At 42.3% G+C, this 15,623-nt stretch overlaps 1 protein-coding gene and 1 long non-coding RNA gene across 11 annotated transcripts in view; one reads left to right on the top strand and one right to left on the bottom strand.

Annotated features, from left to right (window-relative positions):
* The window catches only part of MYO9B (myosin IXB), a 296,901-nt gene that overhangs the window by 43,973 nt on the left and 237,305 nt on the right, over positions 1-15,623 (bottom strand). For all 10 annotated transcript variants that reach the window (XM_082260874.1, XM_082260880.1, XM_082260879.1 and 7 more), the window contains one exon: positions 9,006-9,104. In XM_082260874.1, the coding sequence (XP_082117000.1) occupies positions 9,006-9,104 (99 nt within the window). The remainder of the gene's footprint in view (positions 1-9,005; positions 9,105-15,623) is intronic.
* LOC309558086 lies at positions 5,739-7,120 on the top strand. Its single transcript, XR_014225402.1, has 3 exons — positions 5,739-6,103; positions 6,193-6,270; positions 6,386-7,120. It is a non-coding gene; the product is annotated as an uncharacterized lncRNA (long non-coding RNA).

The following is a 15,623-nucleotide window of genomic DNA, read 5'->3' as shown; positions in this document are numbered from 1 at the left end:
AGATGGAGGACCGATGGAAGAAATTCCACTCTTTTAAATGTCTGATTGTGAACGTAGGAGAGTTTTGAACATGAGAAATTAGTAATATAATGTAATATGTGATGTTCAAATGCTTTGAAAAGTAAGGGAAGTTTTAAATATTGACAGATATAAAATTCTAGTTAAAATAGTTTTTTTGTCTTGTGTAACTTTAAGATTATTTGGAAACAAAGAGACAAAATAATTGACTGAAGCTAACGCCCTTTAGATTTCAAAAAGCAGCCATTACTATTATAATTATTTAAAACCTTTAGTCTTTCCATTCCAGCCCACTGGGCGTGGAAAGCGAGACAGCCCCACCCACTGATAAAAACTGTGCATTCTTTAGAAATGGAAGTAGTTTGAACAAAGTTAGTTGACCAGACAGGTTCTGTATAACATGCTAAATATGTGACCAAGTATCAAGGAAAAGATAGGACAATAATGAATGCTCACTGAAAATGTATGTCTCTCTTGTTTTGTCTTTTAATGCTTATGGGTTTTTGTTGACACAGAAGGAACCAGATCTGTTGCTAGATCTGTAAATTGGGTTTGAGTAAGAGATGGTGATCGTTACTCAGTATGATTGGTGATATAGAATCGATATATAATGTAATGAACACACTATGAAGGTTATTGGGAATGAGTTTTAACCAAGGTAAATTATTGACAACTTTTAATGGACGTCCTTTTATGAAAATCCACGTGGTGAAAATTAAAATTATTAATTATTATGAGCTCATTATATATGGGAAGAATAGAGTGCACTCTCATTAAACAATGTGGCCATATGACATGTGATTGATATATGTTTGTTACTAACTATTTGATTATTTCTAGGTGAGAAATGTAATGGTAACCTATTATGACCTTTCATTTTGCTTAAGTTTCTAGATGTTACTGAACAGTCTCAATCCGCCTGACAGATATGGTTTAATGTCCAAAAACTAAAGAAGGTTACAGAATCCATTGACAACTTGCATCATCTTTGTTTATATGAATACAATAATAGTTTTTTTACAACTGGTTGTATATAGAGTGACAAATTTTGATTTTATATTTTTCTGTATTGTCCTTTCCTGTGCGTGTTTTGTTTAATTATGGCAGCATCTACTTATGTATATTCTGTCATAATCATTGCAGTGGTCTGTAAGGCAGAAGCACTATTGGAGTGTGCAAACGTTTTGGAAAACAGAATCCACGGGATGTGCACAGTACAGAAACAGAAAGGGTTACACTGAATTAGAGATTCCAACTTGGGTTTCACACATAACTGGTATCTGTTTTTAAGTATATTTTTTATTTATGATTGACAGTGAATTTATGCAACTCGTGTCATTAATTATGGAAAAGGTAAATTCTTGTTTGCTTATAATTATTGGGCTCTGTTAGGGATAATCATGATTACTGCAAAAATTGAAAATTTTAAAGCAAGTCTTATAAAATAGGATACTGTAAGTCTTGATAGTTATTAGGGCTGCAACTAACGATTATTTTAATAATCGATTAGTTGGCGATTATTTTTTCGATTAATCGGATAAAATAATAAAAAAACTCAATATGCCTTTTTTTTCATTTGTTTAAAATAATAATGAGCAAACAGAGTGTAAGTGCCGGTTCACACTTGTGCGATGCTGGAAGGCTGCGTATTCGCAGCCTGTTCCCGCATCGCATCTGCACAAGAGGCAGTTGACACTGCCATATGCGATACGCAGGGGTGTCAATTAAATGTTAACGACACCCCCAGTTTGATCGCATATCGCAGTGCGATCTGACAGTTCGCACAGGATCGGATCGCACAACTGTGAACCACTGTGCGATCCGATCCTGAGGCGGCTCAAAAAATGTCTCATGTGCGAGTTTGGTGCGGATGCGCTGCGAATTCAGCCATACAAAGTGTATGGCTGAACTCGCATCCGCACATGAGATCACATGTAATGAAGGAGCAGTGCGCTCCGAATTACATGCGATCTCGCCAGGGCCGGTGCTAGACTATTTTACGCCCTAGGCAAGACCAGCTACTTGCGCCCCCCCCCAAAAAAAAAAAAAAAAAAAAAGGGAAGGGGTTAAAAACTCCTCTATGTCATACCCAGTGACCCTGATCCGATGGTTCCTCCATGTTATGCTTTCATACCCAGTGACCCCCCATATTCCTCCATGTCACACTCGGGGACCCTAATGTCCCTCCGTGTCACACCCAGGGACTTTGATGTTTTTCCATGTCACACCCTTGGACCCCAATATTCCTCCATGTCATGCTGTCATACCCACTGACCCTGATGTTCCTCCATGTCACACCCAGGGACCTCCTGTTCATCCATGTCATGCTGTCATACTCAGTGACCCCAATGTTCCTCTATGTCAGACCCTGATGTTTTTCCATGTCACAGTTGGGGACCCTGATGTTCCTCCATGTCACACCTGGGTACCCTGATGTTCCTCCGTGTCACACTTAGGGACCCCAATCCCCCATGGCACACCCAGGGACCCCAATTCCTCATGGCACACCTGGTGACTCCGAACTCCTGTTACACCCGGTGACCCCTATCCTCCATGTCACACCTGGTGACTCTGATTCCCCATGGCACACCTGGTGACCCCGATTCCCTTTCATACCAGTGATGCTCCATGTAACACCCAGGGACCCCGATCCCCTGTTCTGGGGACACTAACTGGGCGGTATGAAGAGAGTGGCCCCCACTCTGCCCTCCTTCACAGTGATCCTGATGATTCCTTCTCCCAGGACGCTCCTCTCCTGGACCACAGTGCTCACCACAGCTTTAACCGGCTCCTGGTGGAGGGAAAAGCAGCAGTCAGAGAGCTCCGCATGTCCTTCATCACCAACCTCCTAAGACCATTCCGGTGCCTCGTCGCTTCTGCCCCAGTAAAGGTTCTGCCCTCCAGTGCCGAGATCCGGCTCAGGTTCAGCTCTCCTCCGCTCCCTGCTTAATACCAACCCAGGGAAATGAATGGCTGCCTACCAGCTCAGTGCAGAGAGTCACTTCCTCCCTGGGGTTAAGGCCGTTCAGCTCCAGCTGAAGTGGATCATCATGCAGGCAGCACTCTGGTGGGCTCCATTCCTGCCTCTTGGGGCCCCTCCAACAGTGGTGGAAAGCCAGGGCCTGATAGTTCCACCATTGCCCAAGACACCTGGCATCTTTCTCTGTCCCTTCTTCCTCCCCTACCGCCACCTCTCCCCTCAGCTCACAATAATCATTCATGATGGAGAGAGAGAGTGCCGACTCCTGGCTGCGCCCCTAGGTGGCAATGCGCCCTAGGCGGTTGCCTAGTTTGCCTAGTGGAAGCACCGGCCCTGGATCTCGCAAACCGCACAAGTGTGAACCGGCACTAAGTGCTGGTTCACACTACTGCGGGTGCGCTGATTCGCACTGCACCCGCACAAAAGTCGCACATGACCCTTTTTTTCAGCTGCATCAGGATCGGATCGCACAGTGGTTCACAGTTGTGCGATCCGATTCTGTGCAAACTGTCAGATCGCACTGCGATATGCAATCAAACTGGGGGTGTCGTTAAGATTTAATTGACACCCCCTGCGTATCGCATATGGCAGTGTGAACTGCCTCTTGTGCGGATGCGATGCGGGAACATGCTGCATATTCGCAACCTTCCCGCATCGCACAAATGTGAACCGAGCCTTATACCAAAACTTTTTTTTTTTTTTCTTAATTAAGCTCATATATACTGTAAATAATATAATAAATGCTTATCTAGATAAAAGAGTTAATATTCCTTATAAGGTGCAATATAATAGAAAAATAAGTGAATAAAAACGTCCATGTCAGCCATAGATATGAAATAGGCAGCATAGAAAGACCCCCTTTATGTGCTATATGGACGTTTTTATTCACTTATTTTTCTATTAGAATATTGCACTTTATAAGGAATATTAACTCTTATCTGGAGAAGCTTTTATTATATTTTTTGGCGGGCTGCATTGCATGGACAGGACACTGTAGCTCTAATCTCGGCACTCACGTTAACTTCTGCTGCTTCTGTCCTCTTTTCTGCCTCACCTCGATATGACTAACTCCCTCACTGACATCAGCAAGAGGGCGGAGAGGAAAGGCAGAGAGGAAAGGAGGAGGGAAGTCACAGAAGTGCAGAGCTGTGAGAGAGAGAGAGACAGTGAATGCAGCCTTCGGCTTCACAGAGCAAACAGCTCGCTGACAGGCAGGGAAAGAGCAGCACAACTAATTGACGGAGCAACTAATCGATAATGACAATCGTTGACAACGATTGTAATTATCGATTATTATCGATTTAGTCGATTAGTTGTTTCAGCCCTAATAGTTATATATGGTTACATCTGACACTTGGCAATCTTTTGACCACATTTGATTACATTTTTTTGATAATTGATTATGAAATTAGATAGTTCCCTTTTAATTATCTAGGTTTGGGTGAGGCATGCAGAACACGATGACACACATATATGTATGGGTAATATGTCCACAGAAGCTGTGGACATTCGCCTTTATATAGATAAAGGCGAATTTGTTTCCAGAGTGTCTTTAGATTGTGAGAGGAGCCCGGAATAAATATATATGGAGGAAATGCACACATTATGTGGTGAGCAGTTAGGCCTATGGTTGAATATTGTTTCGTTTAGATACAAAGTTCTGTAGAAGTTTAGTTGGGAGGTGATGTTTTTGTACCAATATTTTACCCTAAATGGGAAAGGTGATTTTTTTCTTTTAGTGTTAGGCCAGGTCACTAGGGAACGTGGATTTAACTGTTCAGAAATCTATGAGAGGCTATATGGGCATCATTAGTTATGGAATGTTTGGCTGACACCTGTTTTGATATTTTTATATTTTCAGCCCTAACATAGCTGGATAAGATTGTCTGAGTTGGTAAATCAGCAAGAGAAAAGGAAAGTAGGTATCTACACATTAGATATATTTCAGATCCCCCATTTTTCATGTAAGGTAAGCTGGGTAGGGAATAGAACTGATGAAAAGTATACACAATTGTCAGATAAGAAATGAAACACAGCTAGAGGTGGGTTTTCTGAACCAATGTTGTATAGCGGTTTGTTCTGGTATGTGGCTCTTTTGAGCCATGCGGTAATCCATGTCTGATCAGGAGGGATGGTATCCCTAGAAATGGAGAAGACATTTAAGACATTTGTGGTGTTTGGATTCTCTAATTACTTAAAAAAACATTTTTGTGCACAGCGTGCGCTTGGATACACATCACATGGTATAGGAAGGCCTTAGGCCTGACAGTATGTGACAATATGTGACAATGTGTGAAAATATAGACTCTGACATTTCTAAAAGACAGCAGAAAGTCTCCAAAATCATTAGAGTAAGAGAACAAATCTATGTGAGTGAGTGTTGTGAATGGGGGCACATCTCTTTTTCTAAATAAAGGGATTCACATCCTGGAAGGAGAACCCACCTCCCACCTACAAGAGGTGAAAGCAACACTGTGAACTCAACACATGGGAATAGGTAAATAGGAGGTGACCATGTTTTCTCTGCTGTTCCTGGGTGGTACCACAAAACCCCTCAAGGAAAATTTCTGATTGTTTGTACCTTGTGTATATATGTATATATGTGTGGGAAGGATAAGATATGTGGTGACTGGGAGGATGTATGGTGGACAACAGACCCCCGCAAGTAGGAAACCAGTTCAGTTAGGATTCCTCCAGATGACATACCTACCTATCAAAGGATCTCTTTAGCAAAGGAAGCATTATCATTACAATAAGAAACCCAGAGGTCAGAGATAGCGGGGTATACAGGCGGGGAATAACTAAGTCAGGAACAGATCCATGGGCTGAAGTCAAACTCCAGGTAAACCCTTCCCAAAGTGTCCCTGCCAGCGCTACAGGTAGCTCACTCCCTAAGGTTGGAGATAGACAGGACAGTGAGGTAGTTGGGGTAGTGATACATCTGGTGGATAGATTGAGCATAGAGACCGGCTACTCTGACAAGAATGAATGGTTGGAATGGATGAAGTGTACGGCCAATTCGACTAATGCCTCTGACTGTGTAGTGTGCGCCAGTGGAAGACCAAGGCTAGCGACTGTTCCAATTCCCTCGACTTTTAATATGACGTGTATCCTATTGATTATGCAAATAAAAGCAGACAGTGAGATTGCGAAACAGAAATTGATAAATTTCCTGTGACTAAAATGAAAACTAGGGCCTTTATTGAGCTCAAACTGGGATGGGACATGCACGCTGGTGAAAGTAGTTCAACCCTTTCTAATCTTCCCCGCCAGTCTAGGAGGTGTTCCTATATGGGATAAGGCCCTAAGCAGGAAATTAAATGAGCTAACAAAGAGACATCCCAGGGGAAAGTTTCGATAGATCAGTATACATAGATGCTATAGGAGTACCAAGAGGAGTCCCAGATGAATTTAAAGCAAGAAGCCAAATAGCTGCAGGTTTTGAATCCATTTTCCTGTTTATATCTGAAACTAAAAACACTGATTGGATAAAGTATATATATTACAAATCAGCAGCGCTTTGTCAACTACACACGGGATGCAGTCAAGGGCCTTGACGAGCAGCTTGATGCCACCTCACTGACAGCCTGGCAGAACAGAATCTCCTTGGATATGCTCCTGGCCGAGAGGGAAGGGGTCTGTGTAATGTTCGGTACCACGTGCTGTACGTTTATCCCTAATAATACTGCCCCAGATGGCAGCGTCACCCGAGCATTGAAGGGCTTGGAGATGCTGTCTCAAGAGTTGGCGGAAAATAGCGGGATCAAGGACCCCTTCACCAGATGAATGGAATGCTGGTTCGGCAAATGGGGCAAGTATTTCACCACCTTAGCCACTGCAGTTGCAGTAGTGCTGTCAGTATTATTATGCGCAGGCTGCTGTCTGGTACCATGCATGAAGGGACTCATCTCAAGAGTGGTGGATAGAGCTGCGAGCGATGTAATGTATACAGTCCTGTCCATGCTGGACCCTGACTTACATGATAGATCAAGTTCAGCCTCATTGCCTGTATGAGCGAGTGATGCTGTTTTTATGAAGGCCCCCACTAAAACAGACAAAGACTTCTGGGGTGGGAGCTCGAGTAAGAATCTACATTAGTAGGTTCAACAGGAGGGAGATGTTGGAAGAACGGGCTGAGTCAGGAATCTTTCATAAATGCAGCTGAAGTAATGTATACAGTATATGAACCTATAAATGTAGATAGAAGTTATACTTTATGTAAATTACAGTTAGAGTGATGCTTTATGATTAGCTTGTTTTGAGACACACATTCCTCCCTTTGCCTGTATGAAGGGGAGGGAAGTTCATTTTCTTACTTCTGCAGAGAGAAGACCTTGAGAGATAACAGGACAAGACTTCCATATGGAGAATACAGCAGGCAATGACCAAACCGGTTCTTACCAGTGAGATTGCAAACAGCCCAACATATGAGCCATTAAATCTTAATTTAACAGAAGAAGAAGTGGACATTGATTGGATGAATTATACTATTACACCTCGGACCAGCCCAGAACACAACTTTGCTTCATACATATTCATTACTATAAAAAGTTCATGTTCTATAGTCTGGGTAGATTTTTATGCATGAGACAGGCTGCTTTGACTGAACTCTGTATATATCTCCACGCGCATGTAAATAAACAAATTCCTCTTGTTTTCCAAATCACCGGATCTGAGTTTTTCCTACAATAAACACCTCAAAAAAAGAAAATTCTTGTAATCAAATCTCAAACAGGGGTGAGCAATCAAGTAATAAGTAGTTCACCCTATAAGGGCGACAACCGATCTTCTCCTCTGCGAACACCAGGATGGCTACAGGGAAGAGTGTGCGGGAGTAACCAGAGTTTTAACAGATACCCAGTCGTAAATAGCTGAGCTAGGGGAATACACATTCCTGATAGACTGGTTTATCAGCCAAGACTCTTAAACTTCAGTATATTTCATAACTTGTGAAATAACACCACAGGCACAAAATAAGTATACATTTACCTCTCTCACTGGCCACCTTATTCCTCCTAGGCAAAATAGACATTTGAAACCGGTCATATTTAGATTAATTTTGAAGTGAATTTCATGCTGCACATTAATCTGCATGTTAGCAAACTGTAAACTGCAGGTTTAGAGAGATCTTAATGCCTATAGAAAACTGTATCTGGGACTTGGTCATAAACGTGGTGACGTCCCAGCAACCACCACTTAGACCAGATGACTGAACAGATTGGTCTCTGTCAACACCCCCTGGATGTGAAGAAAAGTAGAATGCAACCACATTGTGACAGCCCTTGTTTAACGTCAAACCAAGGAACACCTAACAGGACTTAAGAGCCGCTGTACCGCTTTTGCTTATTTCTTGACTCTAAAAACCAGGACTTGCAAGTATTCATTTTCAACTCCTTTTTCTTTGATGCATTATTGTCTCTCTAACATCCTTTTTCTGTAAATATTTATTTTGCACCATTTTGTACCTATTATTAAACCAAATTGTGAAGTGTTAAACTGTCTCTATTGCCCTAACACAAACTTTTAAGAATCCCTGTCTCTTGAACAGCAGGGATTCTGTAGTATACATCTTTGAATATACCTGTCTGTGGTGAATGTGTATGTTACAGACGGTTATTTTAAAAACCGTAATTGTTGTTGCTAATCTTGGGAAAGTCAGTGGAGGCAGTTTAAAGGGTTGTACAGTTAACTTAACCGAGTGACAATCACTCTCACTCTATTGGGACTTAGATTGTGGTCCCGCAAGCTGTAAAATCTTTGTGCAGGGAAAGGCTGAGAGTGTCATTGTTGCGTATTCAGTGACAGTGCAGTGGGATGGGAGACCAATCCTTTGTCAGGACCTGGTGAGAAGGGCAAGGGTCTGACCTGCGTCTGTCAGTCATGTTCAGTGCTTCATAAATCTTAACTAAATTTCCAGTGTACAAAAATCGACTCAGTACAGTATATTGTGGCAAATAGAAACCTCTTGACTATGCTTTGAGAAGATTTTGGGAGGTATGCAACTTACTGGAGAAGAGTACATGGACTTGAGGTTTTCTCTGAACATTTCCATTGCTTTGTAGAGTAGACCTTCAATAGCTGTTTTATCCTGATGTAGGGTGGTAATCTGAGAAGAAAATCAGAACATACATTTAATTATCAGATCATAAATCTCAATGTTTGTCTGTGTATTTTGATTCTTCCATTCGAACATGATCAGATTTGCATTATGGACTTTCATACTATTATTACTGGATGGTTGAGAACAAAGATTCTCTTTTTTCTTTTGTCTTTGTCCCTTATTTTTATTATGGACTTACTACATCCAGAAGAGTGATGAACTACAGATACTGAGATCCAGAAATTTGGACTGTAGAGATTGAGAGTTAGAGGGTCTTTTCAAAGATTTTTTATAATCAGAAAGCAAGGAAAAAAGCTCCAAATATTAAAGGGGATTACACATACACCATTATTTTAGATGCGGCCTCGCTTCACTGGCCACAAGGGGGCATCTGTTGCTTTATGTGTATCTATTAGCAATTGTAAATGGATGTATGTATGTACTATATATAAATAATATATACACACACACATAGTTTGTGGTATTGTGTTTTGCTGTTCCAAATAGTTTGATATGGTGAAGTGCAGGAATGTTAGGTTGGACTAAACGTGTGTGTGTGTGCTATTTAGCCCCCCTAAACTTGTATGCAACACCTAATTAAGTTCCTTTTTCGCAAACAAAGGGGGCCGAAGTAATGATTTACACCAGGCCTTTTCACTTCCTTAAATAACTTTACATCCACTTCAAAGGACACTCTTTAGTATAAAAATTTGATAAAAAGGACACTCTTTAGTTATGAAATTAAAGTGGCCATCTGTTCAGGAACCGACAATTTGCCAGGATATGACCTTGCATACCTAATGCCCCATATTCAAAAGAAGGTTATGACCTGGCATAATTAATTTTCCCTCCTAAAAGAGGTGCTAGTGAGGGGCTGAGTTATGCTAAATCTAGGGATGGGAAAATTGTCCAGTCCTGGATGAGATACGCCCAGATGTAGAAGAGGGGTAAGATAGTTCCCCCAATCGGGATGGCCCCATGCAAAACTATGAGAGATAAGTTTATATTAGTTTAAGTCATGGAAAAGAGAACAGCCAACTAGAATGGGGCCCTCATGTGCAGTAGCATGGTATTTATGGAATATACCACTTGCACTTACAAATGTTTGTCCTATGTCTTTTCTCTTTCCTTGTTTGGATTTTGTAATACGTTGAAGCTCTCTTAATAATGTTTCTTGTATGTAACTAGATAGATTGTTTTTTGTTAGACTTTTATACTATTTACCAATAAATTTCTGTTGTTGTGTTAAAGCTTTCACTTCTGGTCAAAGAACTCATTTACCAAACCATATTAGGAAAATATGAAATCGCACAATATATAGATTTGGGTAACAATTCATAACTTTAGAAATTCTTACTGTGTTCATAAATGTTTCTTACATCTCCCTTTATAATTCACCTTATTAAATGCAGCTGAGTGCATTTTTGCTAAATATATTTAACCACTTGCCGACCAGCCATCGTAGTTTTACTGTGGCAGGTCAGCTCTATTACGCGAAATGACGTACCTGTACGTCGCTTTGTGTAATAGACAGTGGGGGCACATGCGCCGATTGGCCAAAGGGGGAGCCAATCGGCAGCCATTATGTCCCCCAGCCACCAGCGATCACTCCCCATAGAGACAGATCTCCGTTCTGTTACAGATGAACACAGGGATCCTGCATTCCTACTATTTAGGAACACAGGTCTCTGTGTTCATCTATTGAGTACATCCTCCACACAGTTAGAAAGCACTCCCTAGGAGTACACTTGACCCTTTGCTCGCCCTTGGGTGTTAACTCCTTCCCTGCCAGTGTCATTAGTATAGTAACAGTGCATATTTTTAGCACCGATTACTTTAGTAAGGTCACTGGTCCCCTCAAAAGTGTCAGTTAGGTGTCCAATCTGTCCGCCGCAATGTCGCAGTCCCGCTAAAAATCACTGTTCACCGCCATTACTAGTAACAAATAAATAAAAAAAGACATAAATCTATCCCCTAGTTGGTAGACGTGATAACTTTTGCGCAAATCAAGCAATACAGTATACACTTATTGGGATTTTTGTCACCAAAAATATGTGGCAGAAAACATTGTCCTAAATTGATAAAAAAAATTATTTTTTAATTTTTTTTAATTTTTTTTTTACTGGATATGTTTTATAGAAAAAAAATGTTGCCACTATTTTTTTTTTATAGTGCAAAAAATAAAACTGCAGAGGTGATCAAATACCACCAAAAGAAAGCTATTTGTGGGACGAAAGGAAATCAATTTTATTTGGGTACAGTGTCGCACGACTGCGCAATTGTCAGTTAAAGCAACGCAGTGCTGTATTGCAAAAAATGGCCTGGTCATTAAGGGAGTAAAACCTTCCGGGCCTTAAGAGGTTTTAAAAAAAAAAAAACAACTGGATTTTTGTCCTACTGTAAAATCCTTTTCTCTGATGTTCATTGACCGACACAGCTCCAGATCTTTTTGACCCTTGGGTTTATGCAGTCCCCTACAGGAGTAGGGCACTAGGCGGGAAAAAGTTTGACTAAGCCTATAGGGCAGTCTCAGGGGGTATACCCCCACTTTCTGCTATAGGTCTTCAGTTTTGTAACAAGCAGTGTCAAAAGAACGTAAAACCCAACTCAATGGAGGGGCGGGTGCTGTGCCCATCAATGAACATCAGACAAAAGGATTTTACGGTAAGACAAAATAGAGTTTTCTCTTTCGTTCATTGACGGACACAGTTCCAGATCTTCTTGACCCTTGGGATGTCCCAAAGCAGTGTCAACATGAGGGGTGGGTAGAACACAGCAAGAAACATACTTCCCAAAAGCTAAACATAGCCAACCAGGTAAAACAGGAGCTCAACCAGCAACAACTGGAGCTCACCTGACAAAAACAAAACACACCCTCAAGGAGGACTTATCCTCTCCAACAGAGGCCTGCAAAAAAAACTTGTGGCCAAAAGAAGCATCTGCCGATGCCAACACATCCAACTTTTAAAATGTTGTAAAAGCATGCACGGACGACCAGGTGGCCACCTTGCAAACACGCACTACCTACGCCTGATGACGTTAGGCCCAAAAGGCACTAAGCGCCCTCGTAGAATGCGCCTTAACACGGAAAGGAGGATCCTGACCCTTAATGGAATAGTCCTGCACCACCTGATCCATTTAGAGGGAGTCTTCACGGGACATCGGCGACCAGCTTTACCAGGTCTGCGTACCAGGACCTGCGAGGCCAGTCCAGGGCCACTAGGATGACCGGAATCCCTTCGGCCTCAATTCTTTGCAGGAGTCTCGGCAGAAGAGTTATCGGAGGAAAAGCATATACCAGACGATACTGGCCGCAAGGCGCCACAGAGCATCTGTGGCGTCAGCCAGAGGACCCCGAGATCTTGCTATGAACCTCTGCACCTTCCTGTTGAGACTAGAGGCCAACAGGTCCACATCGGGGATCCCCCACCGGAGACAGTTGATGAGACACCTCCGGGTGTAGAGACCATTCTCCCTGAGCCAACGTCTGCCGACTGAGGTAGTCTGCCTGACAATTTTCCACCCCTAGAATATGCACAGCAGAGATGGCTGGAACAAAGTGTTCTGCCAACCTTAGAATGCTGGCTACTTCCCAGGCTGCTAGGGCACTTTTGGTGCCCCCTTGATGATTGACATATGCCACGACCGTGGCATTGTCCGACTGAATCCTTACAGGGTGCCCCTGCAGACGATATGTACATTGGGTCAGGCAAAGCTTGATTGCTCGAATTTCCAGGATATTGATCAGTAGGCTGGACTCCTTCAGAGTCCAAACCCCCTGAGCACAATCTGTGCCCAAGACACCTCCCCACCCAGACAGGCTGGCATCCTTAGTGACCACCATCCAGTACCAGGGGAGATAGGATTGTCCCTGTTGAAGCGCCAGAGAGCGGAGCCACCAGATCAAGGATCCTCTCGTATTCTGGCTCAACAGGATCAGATTTTCTAGAGACTGTGTGTTCTTGTTCCATTTGGCAAGAATCTCCTTTTGCAGAGATCTGGTATGGAACCGCCTCCAAGGAGGAGACCACAATTCACAACAGATGGGGATATCCAATGCGTTTCAAATTAAATATCAAAAGATTCTTCCTCAAGGATATTCTATCCACTTCTGCAACATAAATTGAATTCATTTTAGAAACAAATACATCAAAATGTAAAGTTGACAACTTTCCATTAACAATAAGTGCAATGTGCTTCTATGCTTCCCAGCAAATCTGACTCTTGTCTCCAAAAGTCCCCGGCGTCCTCCACATATAGCGCATGTGAGTCGTAATGGCGTAAGGCTGGTGTATTGGGGGCGCCGTCCCCCCGTCCATGCGTTCGGCCCCCTAATCTACACGCAGGGCGCCGGGCGCATGGAGTTCAATGAGGCTTTCCGTCTGCCGCCCCCCGGCCCATGGAGCACCAGCCGCCACTGGGGTGCACACTATAAAAATAAGAATGTATGTGCCCAAATTGCATAAGGATGTTGTCAATCCACCAGGCAGTCCTATTCTATCAGGGAATGGGAGTATTTCTGAAGGGATGAGTCAGATTATTGATGCTCAATTAAGACAACGTGTAACAAGTCTGGCTTCTTATACAAAGGACACTTCATTTGTTACAGATACTTGATAACCTAGAGATTCCTAAGTCGGCTATGGTGGTAACAACTGATGTGGAATCACTCTACATCAGCATCCCCCATGACAAGGGGGTTGCTGCTGTGAGGCAGGTTCTCCGACAAAGGGGAGTGGAAGAGTGGCAATTCAATTATTTTTACTGCAAATGCTGGACTACATTGTGCAACAAAACATTTTTCTTTTTGGAGGCTCCCACTACCTCCAGGTACAGGGCATAGCGATGGGCACTTGTTTTGCCCCCATCCTAGGCCAATCTGTACCTGGGGGAGTGGGAGAAAGGCTTTCTATCTGATGATCAGTCATTATGTATACGCGACACATCTTGATGTGTAGAGATACATAGATGACATATTTCTGGTCTGGGATGGCTCGGAGGTTGCACTTGGACAGTGCCTGGACAAAATTAATCAGAATGATTTCAACCTTTTCTTCACTACGACATGATCATCAGAAGCATGATTTTCTTGATATTAGTATTCTCAAAGATCAGGAAGAGAAACTTACAAGTAAAGTTTACAGGAAAGAAGCTGCCGGAAATACAATTTTACATGCCGACAGCTTCCACCCTGAACCCCTCAAAAGTCTATACCCTATAAGTAAACTTTTGCGTGTTAAAAGCAACTGTACCACTCCTGAAGATTGTCAGATTGAGGCTGACAAATTGACTAGGAGGTTAATGGTTAGAGGATATACAAAAACGTCCTTGAAGAAGGCTTTCAACAGAGTAAAAAACATTGAAAGGAAAAATCTTGTTTTTAGACCGACTGGGAAAAAAACAAGAAAAAATGACCAAAGTAATCTTGCGATACTCAAACGAACATAAAAAGATCCAGGGCATTCTTGAAAAATACTGGTTCATCCTTACCGAGAATCCGATTCTTGCAAACCTGGTAACAAAAAAGCCATGAATCGTTTATAGAAGGGCGGGATCCATTGGGGAAATATTGGTTCAGAGTGAATATAAAGGAGAGTCTAGGAAAGATCACTGCAAAATATGGGGAACTTTCCGCTGTGGTACATGTTCACAATGTGCCGTAATACGAAAAAAGAACTAGGATTTCTCTCCCCAATAGTGATACTTTTTGTTTAAAGCATGTTGCTAACTGCAAAACAAAAGGTGTGGTATGCAATGCCAATGTGGTTCCTTTTACGTAGGTAAAACCAAACAAGAACTAGGACTACATGTTAGTAAACACATGCAGAGCATGAGGATTGGCAATCTGTACCTACCTCTAGGACGAAAGGTTGCCAAAAACCATGGCTATAACATGCCCAAGGTAAACTTGCTGGATCGTATTCATATTCCTCATGGGGGGGGCTGTTATAAGGTCCTACTCTAGCGTGAAGCATGCTGGATTAGGTGCCTTAATGCCACAACCCCCTCAGATCTAAATGAAATGGAAAGCTTCAGACCCTTTTTGGAGGGTTACAAGGCAAAAGTGACTAGGTGATCTATATACTTCTCTTAAAAATCTCCTCAAGTCTCCTTTTCCTATTACATATTATACATTTTATGCTTTTCTCTTTCTTATTCTCTGTCTGAATGAATGACTCCAAATTTGGGCATATAAATTCTCATTTTTATTTTGTCCCCTGCCCCCTTCCTTCCCCTCCCCCTTTTTTTTTGTTGTCCCACCGGCCACAAAAAAAAAAAAAAAAAAAGAAAAACACCTTTTTGGAGTGTATTAATGTAATAAATCCTTATTGTAATTACACATTTTCGCGGCCTTGTTATCCCCTTGCTATGTTTGTTTGGCCTTTGCTTCTTCAATAGGCATTGTAATCTAGGTGAGAGTCCCCTTTTTTTCCCTGGAGGATTAGCCATCAATAACATCACCATGTCCAGCACAGAAAGGCCCCCTGTTGGGGGCTTTATGCATACTCTGATGCAAGTCTGCGG

The sequence above is a fragment of the Pelophylax lessonae genome (assembly GCF_965119305.1).
Source record: "Pelophylax lessonae genome assembly, chromosome: 1".
NCBI classification, from domain to species: Eukaryota; Metazoa; Chordata; class Amphibia; order Anura; family Ranidae; genus Pelophylax; species Pelophylax lessonae.
Note: the sequence above shows the minus strand (reverse complement) of the source record. Positions and strands in the feature narration are given on the sequence as shown.